The sequence below is a fragment of the Hypanus sabinus genome, chromosome 4, assembly GCF_030144855.1.
Source record: "Hypanus sabinus isolate sHypSab1 chromosome 4, sHypSab1.hap1, whole genome shotgun sequence".
NCBI classification, from domain to species: Eukaryota; Metazoa; Chordata; class Chondrichthyes; order Myliobatiformes; family Dasyatidae; genus Hypanus; species Hypanus sabinus.
Window position 1 is genome coordinate 128939522 of NC_082709.1, and position 27307 is coordinate 128966828.

Sequence of the window (27307 nt, forward strand, 5' to 3'; positions counted from 1 at the left end):
TTTTTATTAATGACCTGGATGAAGAAGTGGAGGGATGGGTTTGTAAATTTGCTGATGACACAAAGGTTGGGGATGTGTGGATAGTGTAGAGGGCTGTCAGAGGTTACAGTGGGACATTGATATGGTGCAAAACTGGGTTGAGAAGTGGCAGATGGAGTTCAACCCAGATAAGTGTGAGGTGGTTAATTCTGATAGGTCAAATGTGATGGTAGAATATAGTATTATGTTAAGACTCTTGGCAGTGTGGAGGATCAGAGGGAGACCGAGTCCATAGGGCACTCAAAGCTGCTGCACAGGTTGACTCTGTGGTTAAGAAGGCATACAGTACATTAGCCTTCATCAATCATGGGATTGAGTTTAGGAGTTGAGAGTTAATATTGCAGCTTTATACAAGCCTGGTCAGACCACACTTGGAGTACTGTGCTCAGTTCTGGTCACCTCACTATGGGAAGGATATGGAAACCATAGAAAGGGTGCAGAGGAGATTTACAAAGACGTTGCCTGGATTGGAGAGCATGCCTTATGAGAATAGGTTGAATAAACTCGGCTATTTTCCCTTGGAGCGACGGAGGATGAGAAGTGAGGTGTATAAGATGATGAGAGGCATTGATTGTGTGGATAGTCAGAGGCAATTTCCCAGGGCTGAAATGGCTAACACGAGAAGGCACAGTTTTAAGGTGCTTGGAAATAGGTATAGAGGAGATATCGGGGTAAGTTTTTTACTCAGAGAGTGGTGAGTGAGTGGAATGGGCTGCCGGTGGTGGTAGTGGAGGCGGATACAGTAGGGTCCTTCAAGGGACTCCTGGACAGGTATATGGAGCTCAGAAAAATAGAGGGCTATGGGTAACCCTAGGTAATTTCTCAGGTAAGGACGTGTTCGGCACAGCTTTGTGGGCTGAAGTGCTTGTATTGTCCTGTAGGTTTTCTATGTTCTCTGCTTCTAAATGCTTGGTCTTTCCTGGCAAGTTTTTAAAAAGTTGCTGGTCTCCAATATTTAAAAATAGATTACATGAATATTTATATTGAACTGAGATTCTGTATTTTTTAATTGCCCAGTGATAGAAGCTTATTCACTATACGTGTTGCAGTTGTTATGTAATAACTGATCATAACTGTTGTATAGAGTTATTGTTTTGAAGATTCCCAATGGAAGTGGATCTTAAGTGAGAAATCAATTTCTAATCCTTACCTAAATTTACGTTTCGTGAAATTCCATTATTTCAAACCTGCAACAAACTTGATGTGCGATTGAACTGTTCCCTTGTTTTACTCAAATCTCAATTTTACGGAGTTTGTTTCTTGAATAAACTATGGAACAGTTCCCGTTAAATGGTGTACGAGCAGCTTTTTGTTCTTAAGCTCTCTGGCGAGGCTAGTGACTCCTGGTCATTCTTTACAACCAGCATCTCAAGAATAATTGGCAGGCTTTCTGAAGAAATGGCTTGATTGTTTAAAATCTATTGGTTAAGTGAGAGCTTTTGAAACATCTATTTATGTAATCTCCAATAATCGATCAGCAGACTTCATACAGTAAATGTAATAAAGCCCTACAATAGATCAGGAACAAGTTTCTAAACATGCAGTTGGTTTGGAGTACAGTAAAAATGGACATGTTTCTCCTCTCCTGTATTTTATTGCGGGGTAGGTTTTGAGAAAGAAATCTTACAAAGTACAATCATTTTTGTAGTGTTCTGCTCTTCATTTTATAGCAAGCCAAGGAAGAAGTTACCCAGAAGGAGATGAAGGTGAAACTCCTGAGTGATGCTGTTAATAATTTCATAACAAAGGCTCCACCTGCAGCCCATGAAGCTTTGAAGTCTGAGCTGGACGTGCTGACGGGCAATTACCAGCGGCTCTGCAGCAGACTGAATAGAAAATGCAAGACTCTTGAGGTCTGTTCCTTGGATTTTCAGAGGCTATTTGATAGAGCAGGGCACTAAAAATATTGTGACCTTGGACAGTTAGTGACTGTGTTTATGAAATAGCATGAAAGATAGCATCTTGGTAATACTTGATACAGAAACACTTTGTGTATTTGAAAGGAACTTTACTGCCAAGTTGCTGCCGTGGGAACTTTTTCCAAAGTTAATGAAAATAGTTGGGAGAGCATTACTGCCTGAATTAATTAGTCATATGGATGTCTTTATCTGCTACAATAAAATGCCCTATACCTAGGGGGACTTTTATTGTTGTTAACGGTGCACAAGGGGAGAAGGGGGGAGGCTGAAAACAGTTGTGTTCATTAGCTAGTTAAAGTAAATTAAAACTCCTTCTGAAGGTTGGTCTAATTTTAAATCACATACAAAAGCCTGTATTATCACTATGATGGCAAGCCATTGTACTGTAAAGTGGAGACTTGACCCAGACTCAAAGTGCAACTGTATTTATTAACACATTTGATTGCCGTTCTGTATTTTAAAAGAATATTTACATACCTTTAGAAAGCACTTTACAATTCAGTAAGGGATCCCTACATGTTGTTGCTTATTGTGTGTAATGTTTAATTTTCTCTTCACTTCGAATCTTGGAATGCCGACATTGATTTTCAGGAGGTGTGGTCATGCTGGTGTGAATTACTGTCTTATCTGGAGGCAGAAAATCTATGGCTTGATGAACTGGAGCTTAAACTCAAAGAAACAGAAAACCTTCAGGGAGGTGCTGAAGAGATCTCTGAGGCACTTGATGTAAGTAATTGGGCCGGCAGACTTGCATAAAACCTTCATCTCACTTTCATTGAAAAATGATGAAAAATATATATAGTCTTTAGAAATTGCATTAGTATTCACATCAAGTTGTTAACATTTACAATGGTTTGCAGTTCATCCTTTTTCAGTAACATTGATGTTTTTAAAAGTTGAGTGGTAAAACATTTAAAAATCATTTCCCCCCCACACTGCTGAAGAATTACTTTGTTTTAATGTAGGTCTTTGCTTCTTCAAAAAATGTATCCTGACTCATCAGTTTGAGCTCCTGAAACAGTGACGCATTAACTTTAGTATTTAAATAATTAGGCTCCCATTCTGTTTTACAAAAATAAAACTGCAGGGGAAAAAATAATAGCAAAAATAATATACAAGTGTTGATAATTTAAACATAAAATGACAGACAGCATCTGTGGAAAGAGAAATCCCTCCCTTGCCGTCGCACCCACCCCCTCCGCTTCTCTCCCACCCTCTCTCCCCCTCCCCTCCCCCCCCGGTGCCCTGGGTGCTGGAGGTCCTTAATAATGGACTATTCTCAAGAAACAATTGCAAATATTGATGTCAGCTTACTTCAGAATAAGTGTACATTCTACCAATTATGAAATGTAAGCTGATGATGATGTATAAAATAATTTGAAGTTGTTAGGACAGCAAACAATGGAACCAATATCTTGGTAGAAATATCTTGAGGACTGTTGAGTTCAGTTTAGAAGTCAGTTAGGTTGTAGCGGTGTGCTACAAGCAGCGCTAAAATTACGACACGGAGTCGGTAACTGCAGTCGAAGGAAAAACTTTATTCGAAAACTTCAGCCTCACTTTTAAGCCTCTGTCAACCGGCCCCCCATGGCGAAGAGGCTCCAAAGCTCTGTGCTCGCAAACCCCCGTAGGCTATCTAATTGTGAGTCGGTTCGGATACACTAGGAAATGAGGCGCTACAAGGTCACCCATTAGCTCCCTCTAGGTCAGTTCGGTCACCCATCATACTCCCTGTATGAAGCTGTGTAAGCTCCCTTGCATTGTCCATATTTGCTGTTCTGAACCCCAGAAAATCTTTTATTAAGATGTTTATCTTTGAGGCAGCAATTTGGAATATTAGTGCTTTTTCTGCTCTTAAACTTTTACTCAAGCCAAAAGTAATACATTGACTTGATGATCACAGCATTCATTCATACATTTGAAAATAGTTGGTGCAAGCAACATTGCACAATATGATTCTTAATTTAAATGTGCTCAGTTAAACCTGACTAAAACATTTTTTGAAAAAGTGAGCCGAAGTTCATCATTTATCGCTAACGAAAATTAACATCATTCATGCACTTACTTGACAAAGCCTAGAGATGGAATTTTTTTGATACACAGTCAGTTAGATATGACAGGTTCACTGAATTGACTGTGATGTGTTCATGTACGTGAGGCTTCCAGATGGATGGGTAATGGATTATTTTTTAACTTGCTATTTATGGATAGGTCAGCATACATAGTCACCTGCAAGGTACTGTATTTCCTTTCGTCTTGCTGTGAAGTGGGACTTATTATCAATGGAACCTGAATTGCATGGTGCAATGCCATTTCATTCTGTCCATTTTCCATTTGAAATATTTTGTCATTTCAAGTATTTGTATCCTGATGTCAGCTATTATCAAATTATTAGTTGTTGATAAACTTTAGCAAGGCCTTTGACAAAGTTCTGCATAAGAGGCTGATTAAGAAGGTTCAGCCACAAAGTTGTGAATTGGATTCAATGTTGCCTTCGCAGGAGAAGCCAGGGAGTGGTAGCAGATGGTTGCTTCTCTGACTAGTGGAGTGCTGCAGAGATTGGTGCTCGGTGCATCACTGTTTGTCATCTATATTAACACTCTGGATGATAATGTGGTAAACTGGATCAGCAAATTTGTGGAGATCACTAGGACTGGTGTGTGGTAGCTTTTGGGGCATTGGGATATGGTCCTGCTGGAAAATGGGCTGAGAAAAGGCAGATAGAATTTAATGCCGCCAAGGGCGAGATGTTGCACTGTGGGAGGACAATCCAAGGTAGGACTTGCACACTGAATGGCAGGGCACCGAAGAGTGTGGCAGAACAGAGGGATCTATGAATATGATCCATAATTCCTGGAAATTGGCGTCACAAGTTGAGAGTTTTTGGCATGTTGGCTTTTATAAATCAGAATATTAAGTGTATGAATTGGGGTGTTCTGTTGAAGATATTGCGGAGACATAATTTGGAGTATTGTGTGCAGTCTGGTAACTTACCTACAGGAAGGCTTTCAATAAGATTGAAAGTACAGAGAAAATTTACAGGGACGTTGCTGGGATTTGAGATGGAACTAAGTGGCACTGCACCGTGCAATTCAGGTTTCATTGCTGTTGGACTAGATGGGTTAAAGGCCCCGTTTCTCTGCTGTAATTCTCTATGTGATTTGTCTGATGACATTAACACTTTTTGATGTGTTTTGGCCTTGCATCAGGTTGAAATTTAAATATTAACATAATTCACCTCATTAAAGATATACTCAAAACTATACTCCTTCCATTGCTTCTTCTCAGTCCCTGGAAAATGTTATGCGTCACCCAGATGATAATCAGAATCAAATCCGTGAGCTGGCACAGACACTGACTGATGGTGAAATTCTGGATGAGTTGATCAATGAAAAGCTGGAAACATTCAATACTCGCTGGGAAGAGATGTTACAACAGGTGAGACAAATGCACACTGTGGATTCAAATGACTTCATAATTATTACATGATAGTTTTGTTAGAACCTTCTGACACTTGGTCCAAATCAAGCAAAGTAAGCATTTCAGAAAGACTTACGATGTCAGTTTTCTTCAATGAAATGTTTGTGCACTTTGTTTGGATGACAGTATCAGTGTTCCTTCTAATTTGTAATCACCAGTGTGCACAAAAATCTCGTGCTATGCAATTTTTTTTGCCCAGTGACAACAACATGTGTGCATACTGAATTTTATATATAAGAGGTAATCATTTTAACAGCTAGCAAAACACTGTCATCCCAAGGAGAACTTTGGGTTTGTTCATTTTTGCTCTCGTTCATCCGCACTCTCATAAAAAAAAATATGTAGCAAGCCAGTTGTGAGTAATGGAGGATTTTCTCACTGGAGCCTTTGCACACTGACCATAAATGATTTGCTTCAAAAAGTCAAGTTTCCAAATATCTCTCCTTCCAACTTGCAAATTCTCCAGCAACTTTTGCATCATGACAATACATGCAGGTAACACCAGTTTCTGTATTGTACATAAATATTTCTCATAGCTGCACGTTGCTGGCCTCATGAGCTTTCGGTGTAGCAGTTTCTACTGTTTCTTTAAGCCATTCTGCTTTAAATGAACCAGCAGTTCTTTTGCACTTCACATCCTTTGCTTCTTTGGAATTTGACATAGTGAATCAATAATTTCTTCAATAAGAACAGTATAAATAAGTCAATTCTAAAATCTTCAGACAAATAATGTGTGGAATGGGCTGCTGGCAATGGTGGTGGAGATGGATACGATAGGGTCTTTCAAGAGACTGTTGGATAGGTACATGGAGCTTAGAAAAATTGAGGGCTATGGGTAACCCTAGTAATTTATAAGGTAGGGACATGTTCGGTACAACTTTGTGGGCCAAAGGACCTGTATTGTGCTGTAGGTTTTCTAGATCTCTAAATCATCGCAAACTCCACATTGTCAACCATCCACATTAGAAAAACCGGAAAAGTAAATGCGCATGATCATGAGATATACTGAACATGCCAAAGGTAGAGGGAGACAACTTTTTGTGTGCAGTTGCCATTCCTTTCTGCACAAGTAGCAAAAGATGTGTGTCCATGCATATGTGTGCACCTTAGATGGAACATTGGACAGTATTGTATAGTATGTAAACTATTGCAAGTGCATAGTAACAGCTTCAGACAAACAAAAATACCTGTGTCATTCTGGCTCTGTTGTTGCATTTCTAATCCACAGCGGGTGTAAATTATCATCATCTGTATATCTGAAGAAGAGTAAAAGATTGCAAGTATTCAGGTTATTCACTGGGTGAAAGATTTAGTCGAGTTTAGAGGTTTTATTATCCTAAGGCATTGAGCACTGGCCTCTGTGAAATAAGCTTGAAGTACAAGTAATTAGTTCCTGTGTGGTTTTGGGCCCCTCCTATTATGTATGCATCAGGATTCTCGTGCCACCAGATTCTCTTAATTAGGTCGCAAACATTGCAGGAGTCTTTTTAATGGATTAATCAATTCTCTTGATTAGTGCTTTAAATAGACACAAGCTGAGAGTGGAACTTTGGAAGCTTTTTCCTCTGCTTGATGAATTACAATTCTATGCAGTAAAATTCCCATATAGCATAATTTGACCAATTTTAGTGATTAAATTTTGTGGAAAAAAATTTGCAGAGACAACCCAACGCACCATCGAGGACATCTTAAAGAGGCAGTGTCTCAAGAAGGTGGTATTCGTCATTAAGGACCCTCACCATCTGGCATGTGCCCTCTTCTCGTTGCTCTCATTGGAGAGAATATACAGTTTGAAGATCCACATTCAATGAATCAGAAACAGCTTCTTCCCCTTCACTATCAAATATCTGAATGGTACCTGAACTCATTATTCCTTTTCTTTGGCAATATTTGTTTATTTTTCTAACAAACTATTTTGTGTCCATAAGACAGAGTAGCAGAATTAGGCCATTTGGCCTATCGAATATGCTCTGCCACTTAATCTATTTCCCTGTCGGCCCTAATCTCCTACCTTCTCCCCGTATCTCTTCATGCCGTAACTATTCAAGAATCTATCAACCACTTCCTTAAATATACCCAGTGACTTGACCTCCACAGCTCCACAACTCCACAGTCTGGCTAAAGAAATGGATGTCCCTCTGTTCTGAGGCTGTGTCCTCTAGTGTTAAACTCTGCCACTGTAGGAAACAATCTTCTCCACATCCACTCTATTGATAGGCTTCAATGAGGTCGCCACATTCTTCTGAATTCCAGAGTCATCAAACGCTCCTATATGATAAGGTTTTCAAAATAGGTATCATTCTTATGACCCTCCTTTGAACTCCGTCCAATGTCAGCACATCTGTTCTTAGATGAGAGGCCCAAAACTGTGCACAATACTCCAAATGAGGCCTGACCAGTTCCTTACAAAGCCTCAGCATTACAACCTTGCTTTTATATTCTAAGCTCTCTCAAAGTGAATGCTAACATTGCATTTGCCATGCTCAGCACTGATTCTACCTGCAAATTAACCTTTAGGGCATCTTGCATGAGGACTCTCCAGTTCCTCTGCACCTCTGATTTTTTGAATTTTCTCTCCATTTTGAAAAATAGTGAACACTTTTATTTCTTCTTCCAAAGTGCATGACCATATGCTTCCTGACACTGTATTTTACCTAGCACTTCTTTGCAAATTCTACTTCTGTAGTCTCTGCTTCCTCTATATCACTTGTCCCTTGACCTATCTTCGTATCATCCAAAAAATGGCCAAAAAGCATCATTTCTGTCATCAAAATCATTGACGTAACATTAAAAAAAAACAATCCCAATACTAACCCCTGTGGAACATCACTAGTCTCAGGCAGCCAACTGGAAATGGCTTCTTTTCTTCACACTTTTTGCCTCCTGCCAATCAGCCAATGTGTATCCACGGTGATATTGTTCCTGTAGTACCAGGGCTCTAAACTTGTTAAACAGCCACCTGTTTGGCAACATGTCAAAGGTCTTCTAAAAATCCAAGTACACAACAGCCACCGATTCTGCATTTTCTATCCAACAGGTTTTTCAGGTAATGTTTTCCCTTAAGGGAATCACGATGACTTTAGCCTTATCGTCACATACCTCCAAGTATCCCGAAACTTCATCCTTCACAATCAGCTCCAACTTCTTAAGAACCACTAAGGTCAGGCTATATGGCCAATAATTTACTTACTTCTGCCTCTCTCATTTCTTGAAGAGTGAAGAAACATTCTCCATTTTCCATTATTCTGGAACCATGCCAGAATCAATTGATTCTTGAAAGATCATTACAAAGATCATTAGCCTCCACAATCACTTCAGCCACTTTCTTCCAAACCCCGGGCTGTAGACCATCTGCTTCAGGTACCTTATCTTCAGACCTTTCTGTTTCCCAAGCTCCTTCTCCCTAGTAATGGCAACTTCTCTTACTTCTGCCCCCGCTGCATACTCTTGAACTTCCAGCAGACTGCTTGTGTCTTCCACGGTGAAGACTGGTGCAAAATACTTATTCAGTTCATCTTCCAATTCCATTGTTCCCCATTACTACTCCTCCAGCATCATTTTCCAGCAGTCCGCTATCTATTCTCGCCTCTCTTTTACTTTCTATATAGCTGAAGAAACCGTTGGTATCCTCTTCAATATTATTGGCTAGCTTACCTTCATATTCTATCTTTTCCTTCTTTATGACTTTTTTTAGTTCCTTTCTGTTGGCTTTCAAAAACTTCCAAATCTTTGGCTTTGACTTCACTTGTCAGCCATGGTTCCGTCATCCTCCCTTTAGAATACTGTTTCTTCTTTGGGATAGATCTATCCTGTGCCTTCTAAATTGCTCCCAGACTCTCCAGCCAGATTCCTTGTGCTGTGTAGGCATAGAGCCCTGTAGACCAACACTGAAACAGGTCCTTCAGCCCATCCAGCCTGTGCTGAAATGTTATTCTGCTTCATCCCATTATACTGCACATGAACCACAGCTCTCTGTACCCCTCCCATCCATGTAGTTATCCAAATTTCTCTTGAATGTTGCATTCGAACCTATATCCAACATTTCCACCAGCAGCTAGTTCCAGACTTGTATCTCCTCTGAGTAAAGAAGTTCTCCCTCAGGTTCCCCTTCAATATTTCACCTTTTACTCTTAGCTTATGACCTCTAGATCTAGTCTCATCCTACCTCAATGGAAAAAGCCTGCTTGTCTACCCTCGTTCCCCTGTGCTCCAGGGAAAAATGCCCTAGCTCATCAACCTTTCCTTTTTTTAATCATGTCCTCAAGTCCTGCTGAAACCCTTGTAAATTTTCTCTGTATTCTTTCTATTTTATTATTCTTTCCTACAGGCAGGTGACCATTACTGCTAGATTATTCCAAACCTGGCCACACCAACATCTTATACAACTTCAACATAATATTCAAACTCGTATACTTCGTACCCTGATTCATGAAAGTCGATGTGCTAAAAGCTCTCTTCATGACCCTATCTACTCGGGATGCCATTTTCAAGGAACTTTGGATCTGTATTTCCAGATCCTTCTGTTTTACCACATTCCTCAGTGCCGTACCGCCTATTCTGGCTGGTCCTCCCAAAGTGCTACACGTTAAACTCGATTACCTTAAGTTCCATCTGCCATTTTGCAGCCCAGTTTTTAAACAGGTCATAGATGCTGAAATTTTGATTGCCTCTTTCACAGTCTGCTATGAGCCCACTCTTGATCTCATCCACATACTGCTGATACACTTTGCTCTTTTATTGAGATTGTCGATATAGATGCCAAACAACAGTAGCAACCCCAGTGACACACCATTAGTCATAGGCCTCCAGTTAGAGAGGCATCCTTCTATTACCACTCTCTGGCTTCTCCCGCAAAGCCAGTGTTGAGCCCAATTTACTAACTCATCCTGAATGGCAAGTGACTAATGGTTCTTGACCAATGTTTCCTTCCAGAGTGGATGACTTCACATTTACGAGCGTTGTGCTCCCATCTGGAAGATCTTTGCCTAGTAACTTAACCTATTTACAGTGCGTATAAAACTATTCACCACCCACCACCCCCCCCCCCCCTTGGAAATTTTATGACATTGAATTACAGTGGTTTTAATTTGAGACTGATCAACAGAAAAAGACTCGTATCAAAGTGAAAACAGATCCTTATAATCAATAACAAATATAAAACACAAAATATTTGATTGCATAAGTATTCACTCCCTTTAATATGACACACCAAATCAATGGTGCAGCCAGTGGCTTTAGAAGTCACACAATTAGTTAAATGGAAATCACCGTGTGTAATCAAGGTGTTTCAATTGAATGTAGTAAAAGTACACATGAATCTGAAAGGTCCAACTGCTGGTGAGTCAGTATCCTGGTGAAAACTACAACATGAAGACAAAAGAACATTCCAAGAAACTCTGTGAAAAGGTTATTGAAAAGAACAAGCCAGGAGATGGATACTTGAAAGTTTCCAAGTCACTGAATATCCATTTGAGCACAGTTAAGTCAATCATCAAGAAATGGCAAGTATATTACACAGCTGTAAATCTGCCTTTAACAGGCCATCCTCTAAAACTGAGTGACTGTGCAAGAAGGGGACTAGTGTGGTAGGCCACCACAAAACCTATGCCAACTCTGGAGGAGTGGCTGAGATGGGAGAGATTGCACACACAACTGTTGCAAGGCACTTCACCAATTGCAACCTTATGGGACAGTGGGAAAGAACAAGCCACCGTTGGGAAAAAAACCTTACGTGATAACTTGACTAGAACTTGCCAGAAGGCATGTGGGAGACTTTGAAGTCACTGGAAGAAGGTTGTATGGTCTGATGAAACCAAAATTGACCTTTTGGCTATTAGACTAAACATGATGTTTGGTGTAAGCCAAACACAGCCAATCATCAAAAACACAATGTGAAGGATGGTGGTGGCTGCATCAGGCCCTGGAAGGCTTGTGAATGTAGAGGGTAAAATGAATGCAGCGAAATACAGGGAAATCCTGGGGGAAAGCCTGATGCAGTCTGCAAGAGAACAGTGACTTCAGAAAAGATTTGTCTTCTAGCAAGACAATGACCCGAAGCATAAAGCCAAAGCTACACAGGAATGGCTTAAAAACAACAAATTTAATGTCCTGGAGTGGCCAAATCAGAGTCCAGACCTCAATCCAATTGAGAATTTGTGGCTGGACTTGAAAAGGATTGTTCACGCATGATCCCTGTGCAAACTGACAAAGTTTAAGCAGTTTTGTAAAGAAGAATGAGGAAAATTGCAGTGTCCAAATGTGCAAAGCTGATAGAGATCTATCCACAGAGAATCAAGGCTGTAATTGCTGCCAAAGGTGCATTTACTAAATACTGACTTGAAGGGGTGAATATTTTGTGTTTTATATTTGTAATCAATTTAGATGACTTTGTAGAGATCTATTTTGACTTTGACACGGAGGAGTTTTCTGTTGATCAGTGTCAAAAAAATCCATTGTGATTCAGTATTGTAAAACAAAGAAACGTGATAACTTCCAAAGGGGGTGAATACTGTTTATAGGCATTGTTCTTGGCACAGATCCAATCCCTGCAGGATCCCACACACCTGCCAGTGCAACCACGGAAACACCTATTTCTTTCAACTCTGTGAACTTTTAGTTAGCCAATCCTTTGTCCTTGCTGATACATTACCCCAATGTCATGCATCCTTAACTTCTGGAAAAGTCTTTTAAATTTCATCTTTTCGGAAATCCAAGTATACAGCATCCACGTGTTGCATTCACTTTTCCTCAAAGAACTTCAGCAAGTTTATTGAACAGGACTGCCCTTCCTGAATCTATGATGAAACCATTTCTATCCAGATGTCTCAGTATTTTGTCCCTTGTTGTTGTTGTTTGTCCTTTGGAGTCGAAGAGGACCACGACTTCTGTCAGGTGGAGGGTTTGTGACTGTGGGTCTGGAGGTGACTGGTGAGGCCAATCTGGGCCCTGAAAGCTCGCCCGCATGTGGGACACATGAGGGTAGGTGCTGCAGTGGAAGTGGAGGTAGCTCGAGCCTTGCACGCGACGCGTTTCCTCTGAGCCTCTGCAGTGCGTCTGATTTCTGCTGCATACGCTCCTTTAGTGGTCCTGCTCCACCAGGTTGGGCGGTCCAGAGCAAGCAATTCCCAGCCACTGGGATTGATGTTGAGGTCTTTGAGGGACACTTTGAGGTGGTCTTTGAAACGTTTCTTCTGCCCTCTAACTGAACACTTGCCCTGGCTCAGCTCTCCATACAGCAGCTGTTTTGGTAGTCGACTGTCAGATATCCTGATGACATGGCCAGCCCATCTGGCTTGGGCTTTCTGTAGGAGGGTGTAGACGCTGTGGGTGCTAGCCTGCTCCAGGACCTCTGTGTCTAGGACTTTCTCCTGCCATCGTACGTGGAGAAGTCTGCGGAGGCAGCTCAAGTGGAAGTGGTTGAGCTGTTTAGCATGAGTGCTGTAGACAGTCCAGGTCTTGTTGGCATAGAGGAGGGTGGTGAGAACCACTGCTCGGTAGACCTTCCCTTTGGTGGTAAGGCTGAGGCCTCTTTGCTCCCATACATTCTCATGGAGTCTCCCAAAGGCGGCACTGGCTTTGGCAATTCTGTTGCTGATCTCTGCATCTATGTTCACTGCTTGTGATAGAGTACTGCACAGATAAGTAAAGCTGTCGACTGCCAGTAGCTTCTGCCCCTTTACTGTGATGTGTGGTTCCTGGTAGGGCTTTCCGGGTGCGGGCTGGTACATAACTTCTGTCTTTTTGGCGCTGATTGTAAGTCCGAAGTTGTCACAGGCTCGTGAGAAGCAGTCCATTTCTTGCTGCATCTTCTGCTCTGTGCTGGCATTGAGGGCGCAATCATCAGCAAATAAGAAGTCTCTGACGACGGTCTCCTTCACCATTGTAACAGCCTGTAGACGCCGGAGGTTGAATAGCCCACCGCCATTCCTGTATCTGACGTGTATACCATCCTGACAATCGCAGAAGGCGTCATTCAGCATAGCAGAGAAGACCATGCTAAAGAGTATAGGGGCAAGAACACATCCTTGATCCACACTGTTTGTCACTGGGAAGGCTTCTGACTCGTCACTATCATCCAAAACTTTCCCCATCATGCCATCGTGGAACTGCCGAACAATCGAGATGAACCTGCTAGGGCAGCCAAACTTCTCCAGTATCTTCCATAAGCCATCTCTGCTGACCGTATCAAATGCCTTGGTCAGATCGACGAAGGTCGTAAAGAGGTCGCTGTGCTGCTCTTGACATTTTTCCTGGAGTTGGCGTGCAGCAAACATCATGTCGACAGTTCCACGCTGGGCACAGAAGCCACGCTGGCTTTCTGGGAGGAGACCTTGCTCAAGGTTTTGGAGAAGGAGATTAAGCAGGATGCGAGCCAAGATCTTCCCAGCTATGGACAGGAAGGAGATGCCTCAATGTTTGTCACAAGACTGGCAGTTGCCTTTCCTCTTGTAGATGTGGACTATGCTGGCATATTTCAGCTGTTGCGGGACCTTTCCTTCGTTCCACATAGACTGGAAGAGCTCAGTCAGCTTCTGCATCATGAATGGGGCTCCTGCTTTGTAGACTTCAGCAGGGATTGCATCTGATCCTGGTGCTTTGCCACAAGAAAGTTGCCTGATGGCTTTTCTGACTGCTTCTGTGGGGAGGTTGTCAAGGTCCAGGTTGATCTCCACCTGAGGTAGGCGAGCAATGGCCTCATCATTGATTTCGGCAGGGCAGTTGAGGACCTGGTTGAAGTGTTCAGCCCATCTCTCCAAAATCTGATTTTTCTCTGTCAGTAGCCGAGTCCCATCTGCACTGAGGAGCATTTTCCTGACTACAGATGTAAAGCTAATTGGCTAAAGAAGGCCAGATTATTAGAAGGAGATGGATAAGTATTTGGAATTTCAAAGAATTCAGAGCTTGCACAAAAGAGGTTGATGCCAGCAGAAATCAGTCTTGATCATATTGAATGGGGGGGGGGGGGGGTAGGCTTGAAGGACCTAATGACCTCCTTCTTCCCCTATTGTGTTCACCATTGCCAGTCTCTCAGTTTCCAATTTGCTTTCAAAACAATAAATTAATGTCCTATTCAGTAATGACATTTGGAATTGTAGATCTTGGTATATATTTTGCTGATACCTCTTGAGAATTTTAGTGACATGGATATTGCACATTAAATATTTTACCCTCAGCAGCAACCATTGTGGATAAGATGCCTTCATCTCATTCATCTGAGCTAAATTTAAAGCAAGCTCTTATGCACAAACCCTGGTTTACCTTAGATTTGTAATCTTTCTAATTTTATTATGTTAACTAATTCCAGTATTTTGAGCTAAACAGTGAAGCAAACAGTGAGCGGTTTGAATTTCAGGTTTGTACTAACCAGCAAGACCATGCATTTTTCTCTATCTTTTCTTTCAAGAAAATTGTTTGGTAATGTTTGACTTTATACCCAGTGGCCACTTGGATTAATGATGCATGCAGAACAGGAGGGAGCTGATTCTGTAGAATGATCTGCCGATTTATTGACAGCAGTGTATTTAAATGAGCACTGCATTTGTCACGTTTAGTGCCAGGAATTTGTCGCCCTTTGGCTTAACAAGGTCTATTCTTGTGGCAGTTTAAGTTCCAGTGATATTTTAAGATTATTTTCTCCATGTTGAATTTCACCTTTCCTTTGACCGTGTTCATTTTTTTTTGCATTAATATTTTTGACATTTGAATATTGCATGAAAAGATGTTTGCTTTTTCCCCCTAAATTACACAATTCATAAAACTCCTAATTTAGTTGAAGTGGGTTCTTTGGAAATTTCCCATTTCTGGTAACTGCTGTGAGCTTCTGAATTGAAAACAGTACAATTCCCTTATAGAGTATTGCTGGTTTTCTGCATTTCTGCAGCATAAGGGATAATTTTCAAATCATTGAGGTGGCAGTTTGGCAGGAAAATTAATGATGGTGAATTGACAATCTATTACCATTCCACCCTTTCAATTATTTAGAAAGGAAAGCTCTCAGGCAGCATACATGGTGAGTTGTTCCATTACCAGTCAAAGTGTTGTTTTTATACCTAAATCCCAGAGGCACAACTACCTAATTATGGGCAAGGAGTGGACAGAAATGGAATAGTTTGTATTTCAGTCATGTTATTGCATTGACACTACTAACGAATGACAAAATCTGCAGATGCTGGAAACTCTTACAACACATGCTTAATGCTGGAGGAACTCGGCAAGCCAGGCAGCATCTATGCACCTGATGAAGGGTCTTGATGCTGTCTGGCCTCTGTGTTCCTCCAGCATTTTGTGCGTGGTACTGACACTACTACTTCTATCGCTCTCCTTGAATTTGGTCTCTGTCTCCTCTGTGTGTCTCTCTTCTTTTGTGTCACACAAAGGATAGTTGAAATATGGATGAGGTGTCTCCTACAATTGACTTGCATCGAGGGATATGACAATCAAATAAGAGATCAGCCAGTAATGTCTGTAATCAATGTCAGTAATGTTTTGTCAAAGCTTGAAGTACTGATGAAGGGTCTGAGCCCGAAATGTTGACTATTTACTCTTTTCCCTTGATGCTGCCTGGCCTGTTGAGTTCCTCAGCATTTTTTTCAAAGGTTCAAAGGTACAATTTAATGTCAGAGAACTGTATACAATATACATCCTGAGATACTTTTTCTTTGCAACCATCCACGAAAACAGAGGAGTGCTCCAAAACATGAACAAGAATTAAATGTTAGTACCCCAAAGTCCCCCCTAGTCCCCCCTCCCGCACGTAAGCAGCAGCGAGCAAAAATCCCCCCCCCCCCGTAGCAAGAAAACGCATCGGCACCACCACCGAGCACTCAAGCGTGAGCAAAGCAATAGCAAAGACACAGATTTGCAGTTACCCCAAAGACTTTGCGTTCCACCCGTTATTCAACATACCGCAGGTTCTCTCTCTCACAAATAAGGTAGAAAGAAGTGTCTCTGTTTTCCTAGCGAAGAGGGAGACATAACAAGCAACTTGCTGGTCTATGATGTTAAAAGTCCGTTATATCGCTTTTTTTGAGCTCTGTGCCTGAAGATTGCAAAGATCCTGGGTCACCAGGCACACAGCTGATATCCTGACTCCCCCAATGTTACATGGGTCTCTTGTCATGACACTGACCCTCGATCTGCTCCTCTCCAGACCCCCGAGATCTGAGGCTTTCAAATTCGAGCCCGACTCTTAGACCAAACATTTGATGTGCCAAAAAATAGCCAGTTATGGAACCCCAAGAGTGGGCTCCATTGCCGCACAGAACTGTAGTCAGCGTGCAACTTCAGGTCAGGGTCTTCAAAAAAAACCCTGAATGGCAAAAATAGAGATATTAAAGATGGAAATAGAACTGTTTCTGAAGATGCAAGCAAAGGAGTCACTGTTAGGCGCCATTAACCCTCTTAAGCTCGCCTTGTTGCTTTGTATGTGTAGCTTTTCAGCATCTGCAGATTTTCTTGTGTTTGTGGCATTCTTCAGGCATTGTTTTCTGAACTTTGAAGGGAGAAGTGCTTGTGTTGAAGCACAAATGTCAGTGCAAGCAGGAAACAACAGTGCAGTTTCCACATTTTCTATGCCATGTATGCTTGTTTGCAAGGCATTAGTCTCAAAGAAAAGAAGCAGGGACCTGGCTTTCCGTCATTTTTCTGCACAGTATGTATTTCCTCCAGGCTAGGATGAGCATAAGTCCTGGATCAAAGCTCTCCAGGACTCTGATTCCAAGATCCTTCAGCAGAACTGAAACTGAGCATTGTCAACCAAATGACATTGAATGGAATTGTTTTATGCTAAATGATGACTCCAGTTAACTTTGGCATGACCATTATACTTGTCTTGCTTCACTGCGTTTTCTCTTTAACTGTGACACTATACTCTTCATTCTGTTTTCCCTTTTTACCAACTCAACGTCTTTGTGCATTGAATGATCTGTCTGGATGGCATAAGCGCAAAAGCTTTTCATTTCATCGCGGCATGTGTGACAATAATAAAGCAATTCCAATTTCAATAGTGGATGACATCTTGTATCGTTCTGCTGACGACTGGAAGGAGTCTGGCACAGTGCTTCACTACATTAGTTCTGGTGGTGGTTTTCATCCACCTCTCCCTTTGTAAAACTATTTTGTACAGCTTTGGCGCGAACATTTACCAAACAATTTAAAGATTATGAACAAATGTCTGTTCACTGATGTTCAGCTTGCACTCTGTTGGAAGATTCTGATACCGGACCGAACAACAACTTTGATCGAGGTAAAGATGCAAGAATTGAACACCAAAGGAGATGTGGCAGAAGTGCCTGCAAAATAGGGTCAAAGGGAATCTTGACATCTTTGTCTCCACTTGTTTTTGTTGTTCTCTGACTTAAAATACAGAGGACTGTTGAAGATCACTGCTGAAATTTCCCAAGACGTTACTTGCAGCCATTAATTTTCAGTAACTTTATTAATACCAATCATTGTGAGGAGTTTTAATGTTAAGGAGTTATTCTAAAAGTTTCAGCTTCATTTGTCTAATAACACAGAGGAACTTGACAGCATTGGGCAAGTGACAACTGGTAGTTGCGTCACACAAGTCTTATGTGATTCATAATTCAAATCCAGTGACCTTTTCATCATCAGCAATAGAAACATCAATCATTTTATAGTTGTTAATATATTGAGGAAATCACTACCCAACTTAACCAATATTATGGTGAAAAGAGTGGTGAGTGCTTTGAGTGTCTTGCACTGTACTGCCGCTAGACGCAACAAATTTAACAACATTCATTATGGCAGTGATAATGAATCTGATTGTGATTTGGCACCTTACTGCTCAGTTCGAAATAAGATGGAGTTCATCAGGACGGAGATCAGTTGGATACGTGGGCAGAGAGGTGGTAAATGAAGCTTAATCCAGACCACTGTGAAGTGTTACATGTTGGGCTGTCAAATGTAATTGGAAAGACAAAGGAAACGGCATGACCCTGTGGAGCATTGATGTTCAGATAATTCTTGGAGTGCAAGTCATACCTCCCTGAAAGTGCCAAAACAAGTAGATAGGAGGCGAAGAAGGTATGTGGCATTCTTGGTTGGTGTGTTAAGTATGAAATTAAGAAGTCAATTTGCAACTGTATTCAATTCTGTTTGGAGTACCATGTGTGCTTCTGGATGCCACTTTGCAGGAAAGAGGTGGAGGCTTTGGAGAGGGTGCAGAAGAGGCTGGTTAGAATCTTGCCTGGTAAGAAAATATTAGATAAAAGGAGAGGTTAGACAAACTTAGATTTTTTTTCTCTGGAGTCTAGGAGGCTAGGGCGAACTTTTAGAAATATATAAAATCATGAAGGTCACAGATAAGGTAAATATTCAAAGTCTATTTCCCAGGGTGGAAATGTCTAATACTAGATGGTGCAAATTCAAGGTGAGAGGGAAAGTTTAAAGAAAACTGACAAGGCAAGTTTTTTTTAAAACATATTGTAGTGGGTGGTTGGAATGGGGAGGTAGTGGAAGCAAATACGATAGTAATATTTAAAAAGCATTTGAATGGACTAGTGAACTTAAGAGGAATAGAGGGACACTGATGTTGTGCAGACAGAGGACATTAGTTAAATTTGCATGGTTGGCACAGACATCGCAAGATAAATGGCCTGTTTCTCTGTAAGGCAGAATGCTCAACATTTATTTCTTTAATGATACAATGTGAGAGCTTTGCCTGGTCCATTTTCAGTACAAAGTAACAGCTATATCTCACTAAGGTGTTAGGAATGCCAAAACACCATTTCCCTCCTTTCTGATCACTAGCATTAAAAATTTTGAGAGCAGCAAAATCTCTTTAAAGTTATTGACCATCTGAACTTGGCCATGGATTACTGCACCTCATTCGTGATCTGATACCAAAGCTATTCCACCCTAAAGTAATGGCCATAAGGACAGTCAAGTTAAGGTTATTGTCATTTAACTATATACATATATACCGTCAAGCGAGACAACTTTTCTCTGAACCAGGTTGTACAGCTCTGTAGCATACATAGCACACATAATATATAATAACTTATGAAAGTAACGGTGAAATCTACAGATAGATTACAAATAAACTAACTAAAGTGCATAAATTAACTATTGTAAGGTACAGAACAGATTAACCAGTGACATTTGGAATGCAATGTGCCAGGTAGTTCAGAAGCCTAAAGGCCTGAGGGAATAGCTGTGACAGATTAAGGACAAAGATGCCCACCATCACTTGTTATTGAAGAAGGCCCAACAAGTGCTGGGTACACCCTGAGATGTAACTTAGGTGAATTGTAGTTTGGATCACTCTGCAGTTAGATGAGATGCCTTGTGAAATTTTTATTCCTTCCCCATGTGATTTCCCAGCATGACATGAGCCTTTAATTTTAATTCATATATCAGAGTTTTCTCCTTCTGATTAGTGTGTTGTTTACACTTCTGGATCTGTGATTAATGATGCAAATGAGAGATTGAGCATTTTACTATTCAAGCAGGGTTATAACCATAAATAATTTCTTCCATTTACAAAATCATCCTGAATATTCTACTTCATATGTTCTTTTGCCTTTTGTTAGAATATTGTGAAATGGAAACATATGAAACTCTTAAATGATCTAATGCTTATTATTGACAAAAGATCTGAAAGTTCTGCTGATGTGAGAGATGAAGCATAATGTGAATGACTTATTTTTTTCTCTCTCTGACTCTTCCAGGCTTTAAGAAGACAGAAAGTCCTTGAGCAGAGCATTCAATCCGCACAGGAGACAGATAAAACTCTTCGTTTAATCCAAGAATCTCTTGCATTGATTGACAAGCAGCTGACGTCATGCATCGCTGACAGAATTGATGCTGCCCAGGTCCCTCAGGAAGCTCAGGTATTGCAGTAGCTTTGACCTTATTAAAAGTTGGAATGTTGTTTACATTTTTTGTTTGAAAATGAGAAATTGTTGATCTCTATTATAAGCCTTGGGGTAATTTGGCAGACTTATCTTTTTTTTTACAAATTTGCTAAATTCAGGTAATTAAACCATGGAATCTTTCACATTTGGTCATTCTTCCCATGGAAAGGTTAGGACTTCGAATGAAAATGGTGCTGTTACAGAAGTTGTGCCGTCACATTTCTTCTATTTTAGCAACACAAAATACATCATTCCTATATTGCATTTCAATATCTTGCAATTCCTATCTTGCTTCTAATGCTATCAGCAACTTATTTATGCCCCTCTAGTATTCTTTCAGATAACTGCTTCAGTTCATACTTCTTCTTTTCATGTTCCTACTTGGATATCAATAGGTGTCTTTTCATTCTCAGTCTTTTTGTTCTCCATTTCAAGGACCTCTCCCGCTCAGCCAATGTGTTTCAGTGGTTATGTATATCAATTACAGTGATATGCATTCCCAAGGGTACTTTGTTTTTGTTCCTCGTGAATTGTTAGAATCACTCTCTTGGAATGATGCTCATTTTCCTTGTGCAGCTTGCTCCTTTCAGCTTTAGGTTTATGACCCCTGTCTTTCCACAGACATATTTAAGGATGCAGACTTGGATGTGATTGTCAAAATGCTCCTGCTCCAATTTCTCTCCCATTTATTTCAGCCCAGTAGGATTGAATATCATTTCATTGTGCATCTTCTTGGCACCAGACCATTTCAGGTAATATTTTTTCTTTTCAACAAGCTTTGACACCACTGAAGCACCCAAAGACCCATTCTAGGACCTGCTTTATTTTTGTTTACCCACTAGAGCAGTCAGCTGATATAAATTCTGCTTCTATAAATCTTCCTGATATCTTTTTGAATGTCACCATTTGCTTGTCCACCATCACCTGTCAATGCTTGAATTTCTTCCAATTGCACATTGGGAAGTTTCATTGAAATTCCTCCACCAATAATGTCATCCCCTTTCCCAATTACTGCCTCATTGATCAGAACCTGAACAAGTTCAGTCGAAGCTGAATTTCTGATACCATGTTCTTTCCTCAACACAAGGACCCACCTATTTCCCATGTGAAAGTACCATTATTTGCCTCAGTTCCCACCTTGGCTAACTCCTTTAAAACACCCACTGATGAATTTGTCTCCTCAGAGCTCTCTGCTTTTGCTTCTTGCCTTTGATAAACCCTTTTATACTGCATTCAGTTGTCCATACTCCAATGCACAGCAACACACATCTCATAATCTGTTTGACTATGTTGTGTTCAGATTTGCACAGATTAAGTGGAAACGACTGATCATTTCACTTATGTACATCCAAATTCTCATTCTCTCCATTTTAGTGTAACAGTTGACATTCAGTCAAACTCGACAAAGGCTTCCTTGGAGAATTGTCTGTTGTTGGCTTGTCCCTACAGCTCACCACTGATATTTGTATCTTCAGTCCCCTTTATCCCTTTCTTTGAAATTGCCTGCTGAACTTCAACAGCATTTTTCTTCATATTTCAAGAAGGTTCTGAAAGCTTCCGAGAACAGAAAAAATTCTGTGTTGCTCAAAGCTTTCATGTCTACTTGAGCTCAACATCAAATTCTAGGCTGGCAAAGGTTCAGAATTTGGAAGTAATGAATGTAGTATTGAAATTATACTCCATCTTTTCTCAGAAATAGCTATAGAAAGTCCCAGAATATTATACTGAAGAGTGGCCAAGTGTCTTAACAAATATTATCTCACAACTTTACATCACTGAAGGTGATTATTAGGGCATTATCACATTGCAGTTTTTGGGAATTTTCTGGGTTCAAATTGATTGTATTTCATGCATCAATGTGTGGTTGACTGAAATATTTTGTAAGGAATATAAAGCCCATACTGTAATGCAAACCTTTCTTTTTGTGCTTTCAGATAGTTTTCTTAAATCAGTGTGTAGTTGTCCACATTGGGAGGAGGGGTTCATCTTGGGCTTGGCCAGGTTACTGACACTTAAGTGGGAGTATATTTTGGGAACAGAGATAACAGCTTCTTAAGTTTTATCTCCCCCAAGTCCTTGGGTGGGTGGGAGAGAATTAAATTGGAGCAGGGCAAATCACAAGAGTATAAGGCAAGAACTGGGGAGAGTTGATTAGTAAACAGCTGTTTTTGAACAAATCCACATGTGACATTTGGAGGATGTTTAGAGGCAATTGCGCAGAGCTCAGGACAAGGATCTTCCAGTAAGGCGGAAGGACCAGGATGGCAAGATAAAGAACCTTGGATGTCAAGAGAGGTGGTGAATTTAATCATGAAGTTAAAGGAAGCTTATCTAAGGTTTAGGAAGCTAAAATCAAATAGAGCCTTTGAGGATTATGAAAAAGCCAGAAGAGAATTCATGAAGAGAATTAAGAAAGCCAGGAGAGGCTATGAAAAGTCATTTGCATATAGGATTAAAGAGAATCCCAAGGCACTTTATACATATGTCAAGCACAAGAGATGATAAGGAAAGTCCAGTTCAGTTGTGTCATTTAAGGTAAAATTGAATAGGTATATGGACAGGAAAGGAGTGGAGGGTTATGGGCTGAGTGCGAGTAGTTGGGACTAGGTGAGATTAAGAGTTCGGCACGGACTAGGAGGGCCGAGATGGCCTGTTTCCGTGCTGTGATTGTTTTATGGTTTTGTTATATCGAAATGGTTGGGCCACTCAAGGATAAAGGAGAGAATATATCAGAATCAGGTTTATTATCATTGGCGTGTGTCATGAAATTTATTAACTTAGCAGCAGCAATTCAATGCAATACATAATATAGAAGAATAAATAAAACTATTACTGTGTATGTATATTGGAGATAAAAAATCATGCAAAGACAGAAATAATATATATTAACAAGTGAGTTTGTGTTCATGGGTTCAATGTTCATTTAGGAATCGAATGGCAGAGGGGAAGAAGCTGTTCCTGAATCACTGAGTGTGTGCCTTCAGGCTTCTGTACCTCCTACCTGATGGTAGCAGTGAGAAAAGGGCATGCCCTGGGTGCTGGAGGTCCTTAATAATGGACACTGCCTTTTGGAGAGACCGCTCCATGAAGATGTTCTGGGTACCTTGTAGGCTGGTACGCAAGATGAAGCTGACTAAATTTATGACCCTTTACAGCTTTTTTCAGTCCTGTGCAGTAGCCCCCCCCCCCCCATACCAGACAGTGATACAGCCTGTCAGAATACTCTCCACGGTATATCTATTGAAGTTTTTGAGTGTAGTTGTTGACATGCCAACTCTCTTCAAACTTCTAATGAAATATAGTCACTGTCTTGCCTTCTTAATAGCTACATTGATATATTGGGACCAGGTTAGGTTCTCAGAGATCTTGACACCTAGGAACTTGAAACTGCTCACTCTCTCCACTACTGATCCCTCTATGAGAATTGGTATGTGTTCCTTCATCCTATCCTTCCTGAAGTCCACAATCTGCTCTTTTGTCTTACTGACGTTGAGTGCCAGGTTGTTGCTGCGGCACCTCTCCACTAGTTGGCATATCTATCTCCAGTATGCACCCTCGTCCCCATCTGAGATTCTACCTACAATGGTTGTATCATCGGCAAATTTATAGATGGTATTTGAGCTATGCCTAGTCACACAATCATGGGTATAGAGAGAGTGGGCTAAGCGCACACCTCTGAAGTGGACCGGTGTTGATTGTCAGTGAGAAAGATACGTTATCATCAATCTGCACAGACTGTGGTCTTCCGGTTAGGGAGTCAAGGATCCAATTACAGAGGCCCCGTTTCTGTAACTTATCAATCAGGATTGTGGGAATGATGGTGTTAAATGCTGAGTTATAGTCAATGAACAGAATCCTGACATATGTGTTTGTGTTGTCCAGATGGTATAAGGTAATGTTTAGAACCATTGAAATAGCTTCTGCTGTTGATCTATTGTGGCGATAGGCAAATTGCAGTGATTCCAGGACCCTGCTGAGGAGGAGTTTGTGCTTGAAGGTGGGGGATGTGGGTGATCCTAAATGAGTATTTTGCATCAGTATTTACCAAGGTGAAGGACATGAAGGATAGGGAGATCTGTGTTGAGCTTGCTAATATGCCTTGAAATTTTGAGATAAAATAAGAGGAAGTGTGGAGTCATGACATTAATGTGAATAAGACCCCAGTGCCTTGTGGGTTATATTGGTTAATAGGAGAGACGAGATGGGATTGTTGGAGCCTTGAGCAAGATCTTCATGTTTTCTTGGGCCTCATGCATGGTCACAGAGAATTAGTGAGTATCTAATGGTCATTTATTCCAGAAGAAAAGTTGAGATAATCCTGGAAACTATAGACTAGTGAGTCTCATGTCAGTAGCAATAAGGCTATGGGAGAACGTTGCTAGGAATAATATTGAAGGACATTTGGAAACATATGGCTTAATTAAGGACAGACAGCCTGCCTTTGTGTGGGGAAAGTCGTGTCTTACTATCTTGACTGAGTTTTTGGAGGAGGTGATGAAGGTGATTGATTAAAGTAGAGCAGTGGATATTGTCTACATACATTTTCAAAATGAATTTGCTGAGGTCCCTCATGAGGCTCATCCAGAAAATCAAGATGCATGGGATCACAGTGACTCAGCAGTGGAGGCTAAGGTGAGATCTGGTAGACGTTTACAAGATTTTGAGAGGCATAGGTCAAGTAGGTAGCTGGTGTCTTTTTCCCAAGGTTGAAATGTCTAATAGTAGAGGGTATGCATTTAAGTTAAGGGGAGTAAGTTCAAAGGAGATGTGCAGAGCAGGTTATTTTTATACAGAGAGTGGTTCATGTCTGGAAAGTGCTGCTGGGGTGGTGGTGGAGACACTTATGATCAAGATGTTTAAGAGGATCTTTGGTAGGCACATGAATGTGGATGAATGGATGAATCTGGACATTGTGTAGGTAAAAGGGTTTAGAGGGGTATTTGATTACTAATTTAATTAGTTTTGCACAGCATCGTGAGCTGAAGGGCCTGTTCAAATTCCAGTTCAGTTCATTGTCATTCAACCGTACACATACTGTATATACCACCATATGAGTCAATGTTCCTCCGGAGCAAGGTGCACAGCACAGTACATATTAACAAATAATAAGGTGCATATATGATACACATTAAAAAGTAAACAGTATAATGCTGCCAGCACTTCATACAGGATGAGACTTGCGTGGCAATGGGGAGTTCAGTTGGCTTACAGCCAGCAGGAAGAAGCTGCTTCCCAGCCTAATAGTACTTGACCCAGTGCTATGGTACCTTCTGCTGATGATAGGAGTCGAAGAGATTGTTGAACGGATGAGAGGGATCATTGACAATACTAATATCTCTCGTGGGTGGAAACAGGTCCCGGATGATCCTCTCAGTACTCCTCGCAAACCTTTGCAGGGTCTTGCTATCAGGTCTTGCAATTCCCATACTAGATGGAGATGGAGCTGGTCAGGACACTACAGTGCTCCTGTAAAAATTGGTTTAAATGGGAGGGGGGAACCTCACTGGCCTCAATCTTTAGGAAGTGGAGATGCTCCTGTGCTTCACTGTTCTACTTCCATGTTCTATGTTTCATTTTGGCAAAAACAACAAAGGGTTGAATTAGGTACAATAGATCACTGATAGAGCATAGAGAATATAGTACGTTACAGCACAGTAAAAAAATGGCGTTATTCTTGCAGGGTATTGAATTAGAATTTCCTTCGGTTGCTGTTTCTCTGTTAGTGACAGAACCCCGAGATTTACAGTGAATGAGGTGGCAACCCAGTAACTGGGCCTGTTCTGATGCTACCAGAATAATGAACCCATATTTTCCTCCACAATCTCTGACCTCCCTTTGGCCCACAATGTTGTGCTGACCTTTTAACCTACTCTAAGATTAATCTAGCCTTTCCCTCCTACACAGCCCTCCATTTTTCTTTCATCCATGTACCCATCTGAGAGTTTCTTAAATGTCTCTAGTGTAGCTGCCTCTACCACCACCCCTGGCTGGGCATTCCATAGTCCTATTACTCATTGTGTAAAGAATTTATCTCTGGCATTCCCCCCCTCCAATACTTTTTTTCCAATTATCTTAAAATTATGCCCGATTGCATTCGCCTTTTTTCCCCTGGGGAAATAGTCTCTGGCTATCCAATCTATCTCTTATCATCTTATAGACCTCTGTCAAGTCACCATTCATCCCCTGTTGCTGCTTAGATAAAAGCCCTAGCTCGCTCAACCTATCTTCATAAGACATGCATCCTGATATATATCCTCTGCTTTATCTCTAAAGCTTCCACATCCTTCCTACAATGAAGTGACCAGAACTGAGCACAATATTCTAACCAGGGTTTTATAGAACTGTAGCATAACCTTATGGATCTTAAACACAGTCCCCCAGACTAAAGAAGGCCAACACACCATAAGCCTTCTTACCAAACCTTACCAGCCTGCAGGGTAACTTTAAGGTATCTTGGGACTTCAACCCAAAGATCACTCTATTCCTCCACAGTCCAGAAATCCTGTTAACCTACCCCATATTATGCCTTCAAATTCGACCTTCCAAAATGAATCGCATTGTACTTTTCCGGGTTGAACTCCAACTTGTTCTTCTTAGTCCAGCTCTGCATCCTGACAATATCTCATTGCAACCTAGAACAACCCTCCACGCCATCCATAACTCCACCAAGCTTTGTATTATTTCAAAACTTACTTACCCACCCTTCCACTTCTTCATCCAAGCCATTTATTAAAAAAAAATCACAAAGAGCTGGTGTCCCCGGACTGATCCTTGCCCACTGTTACTGAACTCCAGACAGAATGCTCTCCAGCTACGACTGCCCCCTGCCTCTATGGGCAAACCATTTCTGTATCCCAAGTTTACAGGATTCTATACCTCCTGACTTCATGAATGAGCCAACCGTAGGGAACTTTATCAGATGCCTTACTAAAATCAATAAACACTGTATCCACAGCTTCTCTTAATCAACATGCTTTGTTAATCCTCAAAGAA

The 27307-nt window shown here is 41.0% G+C and overlaps 1 protein-coding gene across 10 annotated transcripts in view; it reads left to right on the forward strand.

Annotated features, from left to right (window-relative positions):
• The window catches only part of dmd (dystrophin), a 1939431-nt gene that overhangs the window by 829955 nt on the left and 1082169 nt on the right, over positions 1-27307 (forward strand). For all 10 annotated transcript variants that reach the window (XM_059968142.1, XM_059968139.1, XM_059968147.1 and 7 more), the window contains 4 exons: positions 1710-1892; positions 2550-2684; positions 5247-5396; positions 20129-20290. In XM_059968142.1, the coding sequence (XP_059824125.1) occupies positions 1710-1892; positions 2550-2684; positions 5247-5396; positions 20129-20290 (630 nt within the window). The remainder of the gene's footprint in view (positions 1-1709; positions 1893-2549; positions 2685-5246; positions 5397-20128; positions 20291-27307) is intronic.